General features: G+C 42.6%; 1 protein-coding gene across 1 annotated transcript in view; it reads right to left on the bottom strand.

The window, feature by feature from the left end:
• The window catches only part of LOC139409835 (A disintegrin and metalloproteinase with thrombospondin motifs 19-like), a 132,017-nt gene that overhangs the window by 64,477 nt on the left and 48,013 nt on the right, over positions 1-19,527 (bottom strand). The window contains exons 8-13 of the mRNA XM_071155220.1: positions 19,174-19,279; positions 14,162-14,302; positions 13,153-13,303; positions 4,570-4,671; positions 2,833-2,978; positions 1-62 (exon numbers count right to left, since the gene is read on the bottom strand). The exon at positions 1-62 is cut by the window's left edge and continues 87 nt beyond it. Of these exons, the coding sequence (XP_071011321.1) occupies positions 1-62; positions 2,833-2,978; positions 4,570-4,671; positions 13,153-13,303; positions 14,162-14,302; positions 19,174-19,279 (708 nt within the window). The remainder of the gene's footprint in view (positions 63-2,832; positions 2,979-4,569; positions 4,672-13,152; positions 13,304-14,161; positions 14,303-19,173; positions 19,280-19,527) is intronic.

Here is a 19,527-nt window from a genome sequence, read left to right as displayed (position 1 = left end):
AGGGTAGGTTCTCACACAGCCTGTACTGCATCATGGAGCCGACACAGTCCCGGCTTTTCCCGCTGGTCCCAACAGAGACAATACAAAACAAAATGCATGGAATGAAGGTCAAGATCAAATAAGTAAAGCCTAGCGGATAAGTACCCTAGCGGAGAAGGTGCGTTAGACCAGTAACTGAAAGGTTGCTGGTTTGAATCCTCAAGCCGAACAGGGTGAAAAATCTGTCCATGTGCCCCTTCAGCACTGAATCCCAATTACTCTGGATAAGAGTGTTTGCTAAATGACTAAAATCTACTCAAAGATGTAAAGTACCCGGGACTCTACTCAGAGACAGTCATTACAGTGTAAAGTACCCGGGACTCTACTCAGAGACAGTCATTACAGTGTAAAGTACCTGGGACTCTACTCAGAGAGATAGTCATTACAGTGTAAAGTACCTGGGACTCTACTCAGAGACAGTCATTACAGTATAAAGTACCTGGGACTCTACTCAGAGAGACAGTCATTACAGAGTAAAGTACCTGGGACTCTACTCAGAGACAGTCATTACAGTGTAAAGTACCTGGGACTCTACTCAGAGAGACAGTCGTTACAGTGTAAAGTACCTGGGACTCTACTCAGAGAGACAGTCGTTACAGTGTAAAGTACCTGGGACTCTACTCAGAGAGACAGTCATTACAGTGTAAAGTACCTGGGACTCAACTCAGAGACAGTCATTACAGTGTAAAGTACCTGGGACTCTACTCAGAGAGACAGTCGTTACAGTGTAAAGTACCTGGGACAATACTCAGAGAGACAGTCATTACAGTGTAAAGTACCTGGGACTCTACACAAAGAGACTGTCATTACAGTGTAAAGTACCTGGGACTCTACACAGAGACAGTCATTACAGTGTAAAGTACCTGGGACTCTACACAAAGAGACAGTCATTACAGTGTAAAGTACCTGGGACTCTACTCAGAGATGGTCATTACAGTGTAAAGTCCCTGCGACTCTACTCAGAGACAGTCATTACAGTGTAAAGTACCTGGGACTCTACTCAGAGAGACAGTCGTTACAGTGTAAAGTACCTGGGACTCTACTCAGAGAGACAGTCGTTACAGTGTAAAGTACCTGGGACTCTACACAAAGAGACAGTCATTACAGTGTAAAGTACCTGGGACTCTACACAGAGACAGTCATTACAGTATAAAGTCCCTGCGACTCTACTCAGAGACAGTCATTACAGTGTAAAGTACCTGGGACTCTACTCAGAGAGACAGTCGTTACAGTGTAAAGTACCTGGGACTCTACTCAGAGAGACAGTCGTTACAGTGTAAAGTACCTGGGACTCTACACAAAGAGACAGTCATTACAGTGTAAAGTACCTGGGACTCTACACAGAGACAGTCATTACAGTGTAAAGTACCTGGGACTCTACTCAGAGAGACAGTCGTTACAGTGTAAAGTACCTGGGACTCTACACAAAGAGACAGTCATTACAGTGTAAAGTACCTGGGACTCTACTCAGAGATGGTCATTACAGTGTAAAGTACCTGGGACTCTACTCATAGACAGTCATTACAGTGTAAAGTACCTGGGACTCTACTCAGAGACAGTCATTACAGTGTAAAGTACCTGGGACTCTACTCAGAGAGACAGTCATTACAGTGTAAAGTACCTTGGACTCTACTCAGAGACAGTCATTACAGTGTAAAGTACCTGGGACTCTACACAGAGACAGTCATTACAGTGTAAAGTACCTGGGACTCTACTCAGAGAGACAGTCGTTACAGTGTAAAGTACCTGGGACTCTACACAAAGAGACAGTCATTACAGTGTAAAGTACCTGGGACTCTACTCAGAGACGGTCATTACAGTGTAAAGTACCTGGGACTCTACTCAGAGACAGCCATTACAGTGTAATGTACCTGGGACTCTACTCAGAGACAGTCATTACAGTGTAAAGTACCTGGGACTCTACTCAGAGAGACAGTCATTACAGTGTAAAGTACCTGGGACTCTACTCAGAGACAGTCATTACAGTGTAAAGTACCTGGGACTCTACTCAGAGACAGTCATTACAGTGTAAAGTACCTGGGACTCTACTCAGAGAGACAGTCATTACAGTGTAAAGTACCTGGGACTCTACTCAGAGACAGCCATTACAGTGTAAAGTACCTGGGACTCTACTCAGAGACAGTCATTACAGTGTAAAGTACCTGGGACTCTACTCAGAGAGACAGTCGTTACGGTGTAAAGTACCTGGGACTCTACTCAGAGAGACAGTCGTTACAGTGTAAAGTACCTGGGACTCTACTCAGAGACAGTCATTACAGTGTAAAGTACCTGGGACTCTACTCAGAGAGACAGTCGTTACAGTGTAAAGTACCTGGGACTCTACTCAGAGACAGTTGTTATAGTGTAAAGTTCCTGGGACTCTACTCAGAGAGACAGTCATTACAGTGTAAAGTACCTGGGACTCTACTCAGAGACAGTTGTTATAGTGTAAAGTTCCTGGGACTCTACTCAGAGACAGTCATTACAGTGTAAAGTACCTGGGACTCTACTCAGAGACGGTCATTACACTGTAAAGTACCTGGGACTCTACCCAGAGAGACAGTCGTTATAGTGTAAAGTACCTGGGACTCTACTTAGAGAGACAGTCATTACAGTGTAAAGTACCTGGGACTCTACTCAGAGAGACAGTCATTACAGTGTAAAGTACCTGGGACTCTACTCAGAGACAGTCATTACAGTGTAACGTACCTGGGACTCTACTCAGAGAGACAGTCATTACTGTGTAAAGTACCTGGGACTCTACTCAGAGACAGTCATTACAGTGTAAAGTACCTGGGACTCTCACACTTGCGCTGGCGTCCACTGATGCCAGTGCTGCAGGTTGGACTGCAGGTTCCCCAGGACCCCCAGGTGCTCCACTCCCCCATGGCTTGCTCCACTGGCACCGCTCTGCTCACACACTCCCCAGCACGACACCACTGTATGAGTACAACACACACACACACACACACACACACACACACACACACACACACACACACACACACACACACACACACACACACACACACACGAATAAATCACACAGTGTCCAAACCTACAACCCTGTCCAATGACATCATCAAACCCCACTACTGAACAACTGTGAACGCAAACACTCCTGAACCCAACACTAATACAAAACAACGCTGCACTCACAGTGTAACTCGGCCTTGCCGTTGACGTGCTGCTGATTATGTGGCGGCTGATGTGTTGAGCTATGTAAACAGAGGATTCAGGGTCTGATTGAACACTGGCAATCTCCCTTACTCTGGTTTGTGCTCATCATCATTACTATTGACACTTCTGCTGACAGGATGGAACTCTTTAACGTCAACTTTTCACTGACACAACCCACCCATTACAAGATACCTGAAATAATTCAAACACTGCCCAAGAAGTGGGATCTCACTATTTAATACGTCCTGTCCACTCTGATGACATTCTCCAGAGTTCACTGGCCTTATTCAAAGACCCCCCCCAAAAGGTTTCCCAACGTACACTTCGGTGATCAATGAAAGCATATTTCTCCAAGAGACTGCACTTGAATTTCTACATGGGCTGTTACAGATTATAAATGGTGCATCTAAGGACAAAGTCTCAATAGACTCCCTTCTGTACTTAACTACACTAATACCTAATACTCAACCGTGGCGTACATACAACACGTTCCTGGTGGCGTTACTAGCAGGGTTTACGATGGTTGGGCTCCGCGCGGTGCTCTGCATCATGTTGCCTGTCAGCGTGGATACACAAAGGGACGTGGAGACGGTCTGAAGCGGGGCCAGGGGTTTGCCGTGAGCGGCCACAGCTGGCCCCTTCCCTTGGCCCACAGGCTGTTTCTCATCTCGCTGTTTATAATATATCTCGGAGAGGATGGCTCTCTCCTTCTCTTGTCTCTCTCTCTTCTCTTCTCTCTCTCGCTCTTTCACGCTCGCTCTTTCCCTCTCTCCCTCTCTCTCTCTCTCCCTCACTCACTCTTTTTTCTCTGGCAGCAACGGCTGCTTGCTTGGGCTCGTGTGGAAAATATGATTTCATATTAGTGAGGCTGGTATTGAGGGACCATATCGTGTTGATTGGCTGATTTTAAGATGATGAAAATGTGATGAATTAATAAAGGCATTGGTTTACGTCCAAAATAGCACCTTATTCCCTAGATAGTCCACTACTTTTGAACACTGGTCAAATGTAGTGCACTATATTCAGAAGAGATATTAGCGTAATTTGGGATGCGGACACAGAGGTAGAAAGGAATGCAATAAAGTCTACCCTGAAAAATAATCAAATATTTTTTTTTTGTCTGAAAAGCTGTATGCTGTAATTATAAAGTTAAGTTGTTTCGATAATAAAATTGTCACAAAACGTCTCAAATAGCACCCGATATAAAAAAAAATTGTACACTATACCATTTGGTATAATTTGGGACGTACATTTAGTTTTTCTAATAAAACTTGAATGAAGTCATGTGACCACAAATGACAGAAGTCCTCCACACGTTCTACACAAATCCATTGCTGTGGTTCTACCTACCTTTCCCGGATCACACTCTGTGCCATCCATGGGTGGGTCCAGTTTGGTTTTACAGTCCTTCTCTCCATCCACCCGGCACCACAGCCCTGAACACATCACATACTGAAACACGCACACACACACACGCACGCACACACACGCACACAAACACACGCACACGCACACACACACGCGCACGCACGCACGCACGCACGCACGCACACACACGCACACACAGACACAGACACACACACACACAGACACACGCACACACACACACAGACACACACACACACAGACACACACACACACACACACACACACGCGCACACACACACACACACACAGACACACACACATGCGCACACACACAGACACACACAGACACACACACACGCGCACACACACAGACACACAGACACACACACACACACACACAGACACACACACACACACACACAGAAATAAAGTTTATTGACATACATTTTTATGATGCAGTCTATGTTTATTTACTTGAATCACTGTTAAAAAACGTTATATGCGGTTTACGAAGGACACACTGTATAAAAACAGTTTTCAATGCATAATGGTTCTTAATGGTTCATAATGGTTCATAATGGTTCATAATGGTTCATAATGGTTCATAATGGTTCATAATGGTTCATAATGGTTCATAATGGTTCTTATTGGAAAAATAAAATAAAATAATAATATTGGCACTCACTACTACTCTTCACAATGATGTCCAGTCCATCAAATCAAATCAAACTTTATTAGTCACACGCTTCGAATACAACAGAGAGTTTCCTTTTGCAAGGGTGGATTCTTCACAAACCGGAACTCAATTTCTAACACATATGAACCCAGAACTAAATCACGCAGATTACAGTTTTTTTCGATTGCTAAACGACAGTGGACACAACTCGAGTCACATGTGCAAAACTCTAACTACAGTCTGCACAGCAGCAGTTCATGTGGACCAAACTCTAGTTCGTTTTTCATTGCTTGAACACAGTTTTCAAAACTCTACACACTTATCCCATGACTTTAACCACAACCTGCACAACACTGTAGATTTACAGCACTTTGTTCAAATGCTAACACACTGCTGTCAAAACTGTGAACCACACATTCAAAACGGAATAGATTTCAGCATTGTGCCTTTCAAACACTGCTGATTGCAATTTCAGCTGAAAGGCTAAGCAGGTGTCTTGTTTTAGACTTGTTAGTGAACACACACACATATTACAGTATATATAGGTAGAGCTCAGAAAGACTCATTTTGGAAATGGAACAAGGAAGATGGGTTCGTGGAGGGAGAAGGGTGGCAGGGAGAGGGCGGATGCGTGGAGGAAGACAAAGAAGACAAAGAGCTGTTATTTCAGATGAAATAAGGGCTACACTTATAGACCATGTTGTGAACCATGGTCTCTCATTGAGAGAGGCAGGGTTTAGGGTGCAACCCAATCTGCAAAGATCCACAGTGGCATCTGTAATGCGAATTTTCCATCATGCAAACAGGTGAGAGTTACATTCTTACAGTAAATGAAAACATTACAGGAATCTATTTTGTATTGCAATTATAGAATATTTACACAGATATATATTACAGTAAATTTGACTGTAAAATATATTTTTACAACAGGACCCAAAGGCTGCCCCCAACAGGGGGAAGAGGAAAAATATTTTCAGATGCGCAGGAAAATGCTATTGTTGACATGGTTGTTGTCAATAATGCAATAAAACTGCGGGAGATTCAAGATAGAGTGCTGGCTGATAATGATATATTTGAAAATGTTAATTCTGTCAGCACAACAACTATTGCTCAGGTCCTAAAGAAACACCAAGTTACAATGAAACAGTTATACACTGTACCGTTCGAGAGAAACAGTGAACGGGTAAAAGAGCAAAGATACCAATATGTCCAGGTAAGACGTCTGAGGTTACGTACACAGCTATACAAAATATTTACAGTAAAAAAAAACACTAGCTTTTCTACAGTAAAACTGAGTAATGGAGGTGGAAGCACTGGGAAGACCACATTCATTTGTATTTATCGATGAAGCTGGATTTAACCTTGCCAAAACACGGCGCAGAGGAAGGAATGTTATAGGTCAAAGGGCCACTGTGGAGGTTCCAGGCCAAAGGGGGGGAAATATCACCATGTGTGCTGCAATGGCCAATGATGGTTTGATTCTCAACACACCACTCATTGGCCCATACAACACAGAAAGGCTTATAGCTTTCCTAGAACAGCTCTATGCTAAGCTAGTGCCAGCAGAACAGGGGGAGCCAGTAAGAAACCCCCAAGTTTTTGTCATAGTTTGCGATAACGTTGCTTTTCACCACTCTGCAGCTGTCACAGATTGGTTTGCAGCACATCACAGATTTATGGTTTTGTACCTGCCTGCATATTCACCCTTCCTCAACCCAATAGAGGAGTTTTTCTCTGCCTGGAGGTGGAAAGTGTTAGGTCACCACCCACATGACCAAATGTCTCTTTTGGAAGCCATGCGTGCCGGATGTGAGGACACGAGTCCAGAGGACTGCCAGGGATGGATAAGGCACTCCAGAAGGTTCTTCCCCAGGTGCATGGCAAGAGAAAACATTAGATGTGATGTTGAAGAAAACCTGTGGCCTGATGCTAGAGAGAGGCAGGATTAGCCCCTCAATTATTTGTTCGAATTACTGTATGTACTTTTAGTTTCTATCTTTTTTTTCTCATTACTGTAATTCCGTAAATTACTACAGACTATTGAAGCAAACTGCTAATTTTCATTTACCTTAAAGAATTGTTATGTTCTAAAAATATATATAAATCATGTGAAAGAATGTCACTCTTTTCTTTGAAGAAAATATGACTTTGTATGAAGTCACTGAAATTGTTCAAACTGTAAAGATGAAAAGTTTGTATATTCTGTATTGGTGTTTGATGCTAGTGTTTTTACTCTCAGTGTGTTCTGAGTGACAGTGTGTGTTATCTCAGTGAGGGTTGTGCATAGTGTTTGGCTGCACTGAGCGTGTTTTGAGCCATGTGTTAAGAGTTGTGTTGCTTGGAATGAGTTTTGCAGGTGATGTGAACTGTTTAGCTCAGGTGACTGTTGGTAGTGCAGACTGTAGTTAGAGTTTTGCACATGTGACTCCAGTTGTGCCCACTGTCGTTTAGCAATCGAAAAAAACTGTAACTAATTATGCAAGATTTTAGTTCTGGGTTAACTGAGATTAACAAACTGTAAATATATCAATGAAAAGCTATTTGTATTGAGAGTTTGCAAGGTTGCAATAGAAAACCAATCATCAAGGAATCCTCTTTTGAAGCATGTCTTTCACCGAAGCCTCTACATCTGCCCCAATACATTTAGAAGCATGTCTTTCACATACGTTTCTACATCTGCCCCAATACATTTAGAAGCGTGTCTTTCACATACGTTTCTACATCTGCCCCAATACATTTAGAAGCGTGTCTTTCACATACGTTTCTACATCTGCCCCAATACATTTAGAAGCATGTCTTTCACATACGTTTCTACATCTGCCCCAATACATTTAGAAGCGTGTCTTTCACATACGTTTCTACATCTGCCCCAATACATTTAGAAGCGTGTCTTTCACCTAAGCCTCTACATCTGCCCCAATACATTTAGAAGCGTGTCTTCCACCTAAGTTTCTACATCTGCCCCAATACATTTAGAAGCATGTCTTTCACATACTTTTCTACATCTGCCCCAATACATTTTGAAGCGTGTCTTTCACCTAAGTTTCTACATCTGCCCCAATACATTTAGAAGTGTGTCTTTCACATAAGCCTCTACATCTGTCCAAATACATTGAGAGGAAGTGAAGGGGGTGGTGTAAAGGAAACAGAAGGTTTAAGGGGCAAATCAAGGCTAGGTCACAAATGGTCCCCTATTCCCTATATTATAGTGCACTACTTTTGACCAGAACCCTATTGGCCCCTTGTCAACAGTAGTGCACCATTTAGGGAATATGGTGTAATGTTCACATGGGTGTAGGGGTGTAGGGTTCATATGGTTAAAGGGTTTACACAGTTAAATGGTTTAGGGTTTACACAGTTAAAGGGTGTAGGGTTTACACAGTTAAAGGGTGTAGGGTTTACACAGTTAAAGGGTGTAGGGTTTACACAGTTAAATGGTTTAGGGTTTACACAGTTAAAGGGTGTAGGGTTTACACAGTTAAATGGTTTAGGGTTTACACAGTTAAAGGGTGTAGGGTTTACACAGTTAAAGGGTGTAGGGTTTACACAGTTAAAGGGTGTAGGGTTTACACAGTTAAAGGGTGTAGGGTTTACACAGTTAAAGGGTGTAGGGTTTACACAGTTAAATGGTTTAGGGTTTACACAGTTAAAGGGTGTAGGGTTTACACAGTTAAATGGTTTAGGGTTTACACAGTTAAAGGGTGTAGGGTTTACACAGTTAAAGGGTGTAGGGTTTACACAGTTAAAGGGTGTAGGGTTTACACAGTTAAATGGTTTAGGGTTTACACAGTTAAAGGGTGTAGGGTTTACACAGTTAAAGGGTGTAGGGTTTACACAGTTTGGGTTTACACAGTTAAAGGGTGTAGTGTTTACACAGTTAAAAGGTGTAGGGTTTACACAGTTAGGGTTTACACAGTTAAAGGGTGTAGGGTTCACACAGTTAAAGGGTGTAGGGTTTACACAGTTAACGGGTGTAGGGTTTACACAGTTAAAGGGTGTAGGGTTTACACAGTTAAAGGGTGTAGGGTTTACACAGTTAAAGGGTGTAGGGTTTACACAGTTTGGGTTTACACAGTTAAAGGGTGTAGGGTTTACACAGTTTGGGTTTACACAGTTAAAGGGTGTAGGGTTTACACAGTTAAAGGGTGTAGGGTTTACACAGTTAAAGGGTGTAGGGTTCACACAGTTAAAGGGTGTAGGGTTTACACAGTTAGGGTTTACACAGTTAAAGGGTGTAGGGTTTACACAGTTAAAGGGTGTAGGGTTTACACAGTTAAAGGGTGTAGGGTTTACACAGTTAAAGGGTGTAGGGTTCACACAGTTAAAGGGTGTAGAGTTTACACAGTTAGGGTTTACACAGTTAAAGGGTGTAGGGTTTACACAGTTAGGGTTTACACAGTTAAAGGGTGTAGGGTTCACACAGTTAAAGGGTGTAGGGTTTACACAGTTAAAGGGTGTAGGGTTTACACAGTTAGGGTTTACACAGTTAAAGGGTGTAGGGTTTACACAGTTAAAGGGTGTAGGGTTCACACAGTTAAAGGGTGTAGGGTTTACACAGTTAACAGGTGTAGGGTTTACACAGTTAAAGGGTGTAGGGTTTACACAGTTAAAGGGTGTAGGGTTTACACAGTTAAAGGGTGTAGGGTTTACACAGTTAAAGGGTGTAGGGTTTACACAGTTAAAGAGGCTAGATGTACCAAGTAGCCCACCTGTTGGGTGAAGGGTTTACACAGTTAAAGAGGCTAGATGTACCAAGTAGCCCACCTGTTGGGTGAAGGGTTTACACAGTTAAAGAGGCTAGATGTACCAAGTAGCCCACCTGTTGGGTGAAGGACCTCTAACCACATACAGGCTTTACTTTAGGCCCCCAAAACATATTTTTAAATGGGCAACCTGTGATTCAAACAACAACACAGTGGGCATCACGCCTACATGCATTTTCACTTAATTACACAATCGCAACAATCTCAATGAGAAAAGAAAAGAAGGAAAACTGACCTCTTGTTTTCCATTAGCACCTGACAACAATAAAACAACACCTAACATTCTCAGTAAAAACCCTCATTGACCCATAAAAACACTTGCAGGCTCTAAATACAGCTTCACAAGCCCAACGGTGGATAAAAAGCTCACGTTCTCTTCAAATCGCTTGTACTCTGGTGGAAAAAAAATCACAATGCCATTTAGGGGGTGGGGGGGGGGGGGTGTTTGGTTCGTAAACACAGCGGTTGCCATGGTGCCTGATAACACAGCTTAATTAATGGGTTGCTTTTTATGAGATTGCTGAGCCTCTGGGGTACAAACGGGTCCACCGCCGAGGCTGCGCCGCCATCTTATCGTGACAGGACGCGACGTGAGGAACCTCGATCGAATCTTTGGTAATTCTTTATTTAATTTATCTGTCATCCGTTTAAAAACTATTGTTGGTGATTTATGGTGAAGATTAAGGATTCACTCAGAGCGACTGGTGGGGGGAGAGTTCATATGGTTCATATGTCTCAGGTTTTTTATGAATTAAAGCTTGAGTGGTTATCGAAACAGCAAAAACATTCCCCCCCGAGACCTCGGAGGAAGTGATTTGTAGGGTTCTCAGAGAGATAGAGATCTGTTCCGTTCGGAAAGGGGGATATGTTCTGGAACTGATGGATGTGGTTGATACCGGTGTCTCCATAGTAACATGGTGACAAACATACAGTGGCAACAGTGCAAAAATAATAATAATAATTGTATTTCAGTGAGTGTGCCATTGTAACATAAGTAGGAATCGATGAAGTCAAGATCGCTTTGATTTCTGCTATGCAAGGAAGTCTATTTTAATTTGAGTCATTTTCTAGTTTTAGAAATATGACGTTGTTGTTGTTGTTGTTGTTATCTTAGTAAGGGGAGAACTTCCGTACATAATCACAAGTCTTTGAATGCTCCTACTAACCACACTAACTGTACTATGTGTGACGTAAATCGAGTATATTGTATCCTTATTGGTCACCGTATAGATATAGTTAGTATGCCAAAAAGTTCCCGGATGTCGTACTACATTCTCCAAAATATGAAATATATAAATATGAAGGCCATAATGCAATTCTTCAGAAAAATGGGCGTGGCTTCACATGGTTTTCAGATTTGAAGAAAATGGCGGAAAATATGAAGTCCAACGAGAACGGATACATTGCTTTAACAAATTATGACAAATGTTAAGAACATTTTAAACAACGTAATAAAGTAATGACTTTCAAATAAGTTACCTTACACATTACGTTGGCTGACAATTTGTTAGCTATGCTATCCTTACGAACCACACAGCATATCATTATAGCAGTATGTACCAGATTGTTAGTTACCTACCTAATGTTAGTTGTCTACTAATAACTGAAATCTGCCAGTATATTAACTATATGCTATCTCTAACTAACTACCCAATGTTTATTGACTGGATTATTCCTGTCATTCTTAGCTAAGTGGTATTGTCTTGTGTGTTCTCAATGGACATTCGGGTGCTTTCGTAAATTCGCTCTGGCTAGCTACTCCGATTTCAGAGCACTCTCGAGCGCAGAATAACTGATGAGGCGGCAGGGCAGCCTAGTGGTTAGGTCGTTGGACTAGTAACCGGAAGGTTGCAAGTTCAAACCCCCGAGCTGACAAGGTACCAATCTGTCGTTCTGCCCCTGAACAAGGCAGTTAACCCGCTGTTCCTAGGCCGTCATTGAAAATAAGAATTTGTTCTTAAGTGACTTGCATAGTTAAATAAAGGTAAAAAAAAATAAATGAATATATGCTCAACACCTGTTGAATATGGCCAGTGTCAGCGTAATTCAATTGTTGCCAGCAGCAGCACAGTTAGTCATCAACACTCTAGATAACATGAAAACTGCCTAACACGCTAAGGAGTGTAAAATGAGTGAGTTGTTCTCTAATTTGTATCTGGAATTAACTAGCAAGTTAGCCAGTTAGCTTGGGTGCTTGACTGCCGTTGTGAGGCCAGAACACTCGGGTCAACTCTACTCCTCGGGCCAGAGTGTCCAGTGTGCGCTCTGAACGCTCCCAGAGCGAAACACTCTGAATTTATGAACTGACAATCTGACAACTCTCTTGAGTTTATGAACGCCCAGAGCGGTCTCTGAGGGCCCGCTGACACTCCAGATTGAACTTAAGAACACTCCCAAAGTCGTAAAAAGTCTAGCTAGTAATTGTTATGCTAACAAGCTAGTAAGAGGTTGCATAGCAACAGCATCAACTTCCGGTAGACAGGCAAAGCTCTAGTACGCTCATCTGAAAGGATACCATTTATTTACAGTACACTAAAATAGTATATAATGTAGTATATACTCATTAAGTATGTGGTATACAGTATGTTAGCATGGGTATTCGAACACAGCTCTTGTCTTTAATGGGGGAAATATTCTCTGAACTCAAAACTAGGTACTGATCCCAACATGCGGCAGGGTAGCCTAGTGGTTAGAGCGTTGGACTAGGAACCGGAAGGTTGCAAGTTCAAACCTTAGGAGCTGACAAGGTACAAATCTGTCGTTCTGCCCCTGAACAGGCAGTTAACCCACAGTCTGTCATTGAAAATAAGAATCTGTTCTTAACTGACTTGCCTTAAAAAAAAGGTTAAAAAATAAATTAAATAAAAAATGCTCTGTTCAGATGTAGGAGGACCTCGCGACGCATCACAGAGGTAATAGAGTATAAGCTATGCGCTTTATGAGGCTTGGTGTGCTGCAACCTCGTGCAAACCAATGCACCTTCCCCATTGAAATACATTCAATTGGCTCCAACTCTGTGCTGCTCAGTGTGAATGCACCCTTAGAAAAGAAATGGCGCCATTTCCGATGCAGCGATGCAGTTCATGCCATGTGTAATCGACACGCATTTCCTAGTGCTTCACTCACCTGCATGTTCTGACAGTGGGAGGCGGTGGTTCCGAAGAGGATCTGACACTGTTCATCTGCCGTGTAAGTCATCCCTGGGTGTTTGAATGGCAGGATCACTGAGTTCAAGCTCAGCGGGTCGGTCTGGAGGAGACAACTACTGGCCTTGGACCTACGACACACACACGTGCATGCACACACACGCACACACACACACACACACACACACACAGAAACGTTCTCTATTGAGTCACTCTCCACTAACCTGGCAAATAAGTGATTTCCGATTGAGGGCATTTCACGTCACTATGGCAAATACTATTTGAACCCAGGTCTGGGTTCATAAAGCGTCTCAGATTAGGAGTTCTGAAGGATCAGGTCCCCCTGTCGATATAATCTTATTCATTATGATCAAAAAGGCTAAACTGATTTGTGAATACGGGCCAAATTCCCAGCTACACTGGCTGTACTTTCCTACTGTATTATGATCAACTAATTATCCACAGCTTTCAGCTGTCTCATTCAACCCCTCATTCCTCCAGCAGGTTGGCATTCATTGTCAGGAATCTGAAATGAAGACTTAAAAATCAAATTTTCGTTTTCATGAATTTTTACAACATAGCCAATTTTGACTTTGCAGCTGGCCCATCTATTGAAAATCGCTCAGTTCTGCCCCCAAGGGCAAGATTCATGACAATAAATGTCAAGCTGCATTCCTCCACAGCATGACTCTTGTGGCTGTAGTTGATGTTATAAACAAGTCTTTAGACATACATGCATAACGTCACTGGGGAGAGGAGTGAAACCTTGAAGTATGCAGGGTGTCCTGTTCTCTGTGCAAATGGATGACACGTGATAGTGGCAATGGACTTCAAATAACCGATATGAAAATAATAAATATATAAAACATTATTTTATCGTTTAAGTTGGTCAAACTGACAACCAATTAATGAAATTAAGTGAATTGAAACATAAATGATCAGGGTGAGAAGGAGGAAGGAAGAGGAGGACGAAGGATGACTGGTTTTACCGGAGGAACTTCTCCACGTCGTCACGGCTACAGCCAGACCAGGAAACATCGCCCAGGTTCTGACCTTTGACCCATTCTCCCGACATGATGTGGAGGCCATCAGCACACGACTGGTGGTCGTTGTCGTGACTCACACCCATGCTACAGTCGCAGAGAGAGAGAGATGAAAAACATTATTGACTAAGGTTGCAAAATTCTTGCCTGGGTACCAGTCTGTTTGTGCCATGATACCACAATCCAAGCTAGCAAAATCTCTGAAAATATCCTACAACTTTTTCCCCCAGAAATCCTGGTTGGATGATTTCTCGAATCAGCAGGGTGTAAACTGTGAGGAAATTCAACATGGATTTCAGAAAAAATGTTGCGACACATTACCAGCACATTATCGACATTATCAAAACCAGAGGACTAAAAAATACACCCAACCTGGTCTGAGGAGGACACACTAGCATGAAACCATAACCATGTGTCGTTGCCGAAAAACAAGCAAGAACATGAAAAGCGCTGGGAATTAGCAAATAAACATCGGCACAAATTCACTCAGTCACGGGTATTAAATACGCCTGGATTCCAGTTGCTGAGGGCAACGAGTCAATGCTCATCTGCTACAGATTTCTATCCAGAGAGGGTAGAGGGAAGGGGGGGATGATGGCTTTCCATTTGGTTGCATTCTCAAGTAGCACCCTATCCCCTACATAGTGCACTACTTTTGACCAGAGCCATATTCCTTACATAGTGCACTACTTTAGACCAGAGCCCTATTCCCTAGATAGTGCACTACTTTTGACCAGAGCCCTATTCCCTAGATAGTGCACTACTTTTGACCAGAGCCCTATTCCCTAGATAGTGCACTACTTTAGACCAGAGCCCTATTCCCTACCATATTCCCTACATAGTGCACTACTTTTTACCAGAGCCCTATTCCCTACATAGTGCACTACTTTTGACCATAGCCATATTCCCTACATAGTGCACTACTTTAAAATCTCATGTTTAACTGCACTTCCCCTTTAAAGTGGTTTCATTGGCTCTCTAGTGCAAATGGGAGACAAAAGTCCAGCAATAAAACATACAGAAACACTGTTAGAAATGTTGGGGGAAATTATTTGATGTGAGGATTAAATCAGTGGACCAGGCCACCCTGTCTTGACAGCAAAACCCCCTCAGATATTTTCAAAATATTCTGCACTGCATGCATGTCCATGATGTATTTTAAGTCACTATTCAAGTACAAATAAAGCACATATATTATCATAAATCATATCCCATAATACGGAATCCTTCATTAGCAATATATTCCCAACAGTCAACCTTCAGATCTTAGATAATTCCCTTCATGTCTACATTTGGGCTGGTTTCCTCCCCTTTCTTCTCCGTTTTCTTTTTACAGCATTTCCACAGGACAAAGTGAGACCTCCTGGGCCTATTGTGAAATCGCATCAGTGGCTGGTGAGAAAAGATCATGTGCATCAAGGGTCACAGAGGAGGAACAAAGCTTCTCTCTTGTAAAAACACTTTGATAAGGTTACTAAAATGGAGGTGACTCGCAAGCCTTGTCAGGGACCCAATGGCTCAAGACTAAGCCGGGCCTTTCAGATGCTTTCCTTAACCCACCATTGTCTACAGAGGACATGACCCCATCATTACCGAGGAACAAGTCAAACACTGAGTTAGGAGAGAAATGCATAAAACTCTGCAACTTCTGCAAGTTGTTCAGAAACAACTGCTAAATAATTCCTGTTTGTTTCTCTCAAGTCATCAGACGCTAGCCAGCCTGGAGTCTACTTAGGAAGGCTAGAGAGGATGTGAAATTCAGGTTCAGCTCAATATGGAACTCTGGTTTCTCTGTTTCACACCTACTGCAAACCTCATCCTCCACATACAACACCCGTTCTGCCAGTCACATTCTGTTAAAGTTTCCTCAAAGCACCCACATCTTTGGGTCGCTCGCCTTTTCAGTTCGCTGCAGCTAGCCACTGGAACGAGCTGCAAAAAACACTCAAACTCTCTTCATTAAAAGACTCAATCATGGACACTCTTACTGACAGTTGTGGCTGCTTCGCGTGATGTATTGTTGTCACAACATTATTGCCCTTTGTGCTGTTGTCTGTGCCCAATAATATTTGTACCATGTTTTGCGCAGCTACCATGTTGTGCTGCCATGTTGTGCTGCTGCCATGTTGTGTTGCTACCATGTTGTTGTCATGCTGTGTTGTCATGTGTTGTTGCCATGCTATGTTGTTGTCTTATGTCTCTCTTTATGTAGTGTTGGGATGTCTCTCTTGTCGTGATGTGTGTTTTATTTAATTTTTAATTTTTAATCCCCCGTCCCCGCAGCAGGCCTTTTGCCTTTTGGTAGGCCGTCATTGTAAATAAGAATTTGTTCTTAACTGACTTGACTAGTTAAACAAAATAAAATAAAAACATCCAAACACCACATGCAGATTAAGCAGTCGGCATCTGGACTGTGAAGCATCTGATTTGAGGGTTAACGTGACCATTGGTTTTTAATCTCAGTTAGTTCTGCATGACTGGCTATAAATCCCAATGCTCAGGAAGAACATTTTGGGTCACGTCTACTTCATAGGTTTTTGTAGCCGTTTTATCTTGTGTTTTAAAAAAGTGCAAATTCAATGAGGCCATCCAAGCCATTGCAAAGACTGATACTTTGCTATTTTACTCTGAGCTACACAGCTAAAAATACATGCTTTTTTGACTGTCAAACATGTATATTAAGTTTAGTCCCAAATGTATAACAGATGGGATATGCCAAAAGATATCCGCAAGACCTTTATTTACATACATTTTTTTCCTTAATCAAACATCAGTTTCAACTTACAGTAACATATCAAATGACATAACGAATATTTCACTTGATTGTATATTTTTGGAGCAATTATAGGATGAATTCTAATGGCAGTTCAAGGCCATTATTAATCTCTAGTACCTTACAAAAACTACTCAGACCATTAAGGCACATAAGTGCAATATATTAAACAAATGATTTTAAAGGTTTATGGAAAAGAAATAGAGTGAAACACAAAATTAAAATGTAGTCAAACGAGAGAGATAGAACAAGAATGTTCACAATAATATTTTGCTATTTTGAGCGGAAGATGATGAATGCTGCATTGGATGAATATGTGCAATGACCTTTCTTTTGCACCTTGTGTTTGGTGAATGCACTACGTCATGGCTTTCACCTTCCGAAGACAGCTCTGTCATGTGTCATGCTACTCTAGCCCTGTGTCATGCTACGCTGGCCCTCTGTCATGCTACGCTAGCCCGGTGTCATGCTACGTTAGCCCTGTATCATGCTACGCAAGCCCTCTGTCATGCTACGCTATCCCTGTGTCATGCTACACTAGCCCTGTGTCATGCTACACTAGCCCTCTGTCATGCTACGCTAGCCCTGTGTCATGCTACGCTAGCCCTGTGTCATGCCACGCTAGCCCTGTGTCATGCTACGCTAGCCCTGTGTCATGCTACACTAGCTCTGTGACATGCTTTGCTAGCCCTGTGATATTTGCACTCAATGGTATTGACTCTGTGATTTAATTCTGTGTCATTTCACCCTGACTGCCTTTGGAAAGTGACTCAAGATACTTTGATGCCTTTGAATTGTAGTCTGCATCAGCGTGGCCTTTGTGAAACTACTGCCAAGTCATGACGAACGCGAGCTCTGATCTCTGAGCTCATTTGGCAGAGACAAGTGTGCTCCAGGACTCATCAACTAGCTTTCCTGTTCGCTATCTTGAGACAGCTACATCACACACAAACACAGACATACACGCACACACACACGTCTCTAGTTTTGTAGGCTCCAATAGCCAACATGTGAATGCATTTAAGTACATGCAGGCAAATTCATAGGAAGACTCGCGTCCCAAGATGCATGCTTGCACATAACATGTCATTAACAATGAAATAACTAGTTAATAATTAGCATTCTAGACTCAGATAACCCCATCTCTGTTGAATCAGTGAATCAGCGGGACCAAACTGGGACAAGCACACAACAAAGAAAGCAACCAACTTCGGGCACTGATCTCACCACCCCAGAGACTTCAGTTTGTCCAACAAATCTACAGACACACAAAATTGGATAAACAATAGCTTCCCAAACACAATCCAATAAACAAAAAGACAAACTGGAACAGCGGCTCCAGCCCTGACAAAGCACAGTGGTATTTTTGGAACAAAATTCAACCAGAGGATTTTTCTATACAGCGTTAGGGGGAATGATGATGTCACATCCTCAGAGCCTTTCATAAGACCAGATGCTACGTTAGCATTAGCGGATCTGCTCACTCTTTCGTTCTGGGGACAAAGTGGAGGGCCCTCTAAGGCCTCTAAGTAGGCTCCTTTGACTTCCCATACCACCATGACTTGACTTAACAGAGCTTTAGTGCTCAATTCAATCCATATCGCAGAAGTTCAGCGATACAGACTGAATAGAACTCTTACTCTGTTATCAGGGCATAAAATCCAGTCAGTGCATCTTAGCGATCGATTTCGCTGCTAAATTCAGATACAAAACTACTGCGTAGACTTGTGTCGATAGATTTGTTTCCACACAACTCATTATAATAATAGTAATTATAGATGTCATACCATTTTTGTGAGAGATTTACGTTGGTTAGCTTTTGTGGTGGATATCGCGTTTGTGAAGCGTGAGGTGACAGTTGGTTAGCCTTTGTGGTGGATATCGAGCTTGTGAAGCGTGAGGTGACAGTTGGTTAGCCTTTGTGGTGGATATCGAGCTTGTGAAGCGTGAAGTGACAGTTGGTTAGCCTTTGTGGTGGATATCGAGCTTGTGAAGTGTGAGGTGACAGTTGGTTAGCCTTTGTGGTGGATATCGAGCTTGTGAAGCGTGAGGTGACAGTTGGTTAGCCTTTGTGGTGGATATCGAGCTTGTGAAGCGTGAGGTGACAGTTGGTTAGCCTTTGTGGTGGATATCGAGCTTGTGAAGCGTGAGGTGAAAGTTGTGGGAGAGGAAAAACTTGACTCACTTGTGGCCCATTTCGTGAGCGATGGTAAAGGCCAGGTTGAGGCCGTTGTCCTCAGCTAGGATGCATTTCCTTCTCTCGCTGCACATGCCACTCAGGTAGGCAATGCCTGCAATGGAGAACAGGGGGAAAAAATGGTTGACATCTCTAAGGGCGGAATCCATGGTCCGGAGGGGGCTACGCCTTTTCAAACACCTGAAAGACCTTTTTCCTATTTCCTAATTCTCTGTAAAAAATCCTCCTGACTGGTGGTTATTTTTTAAAGAAACAAAATATGCTTCTCTGCATCTCTTCTAAAAATCTGGGTGAAAGATTGAAAGGAATGTCAGTCTTATTCATTACATTTAGTTCCTGCTT

Source organism: Oncorhynchus clarkii, chromosome 5 (genome assembly GCF_045791955.1).
Source record: "Oncorhynchus clarkii lewisi isolate Uvic-CL-2024 chromosome 5, UVic_Ocla_1.0, whole genome shotgun sequence".
Lineage (NCBI taxonomy): Eukaryota > Metazoa > Chordata > Actinopteri > Salmoniformes > Salmonidae > Oncorhynchus > Oncorhynchus clarkii.
The sequence above is the reverse complement of the archived record's forward strand: the minus strand, read 5'-3'. Positions and strand labels throughout refer to the sequence as shown.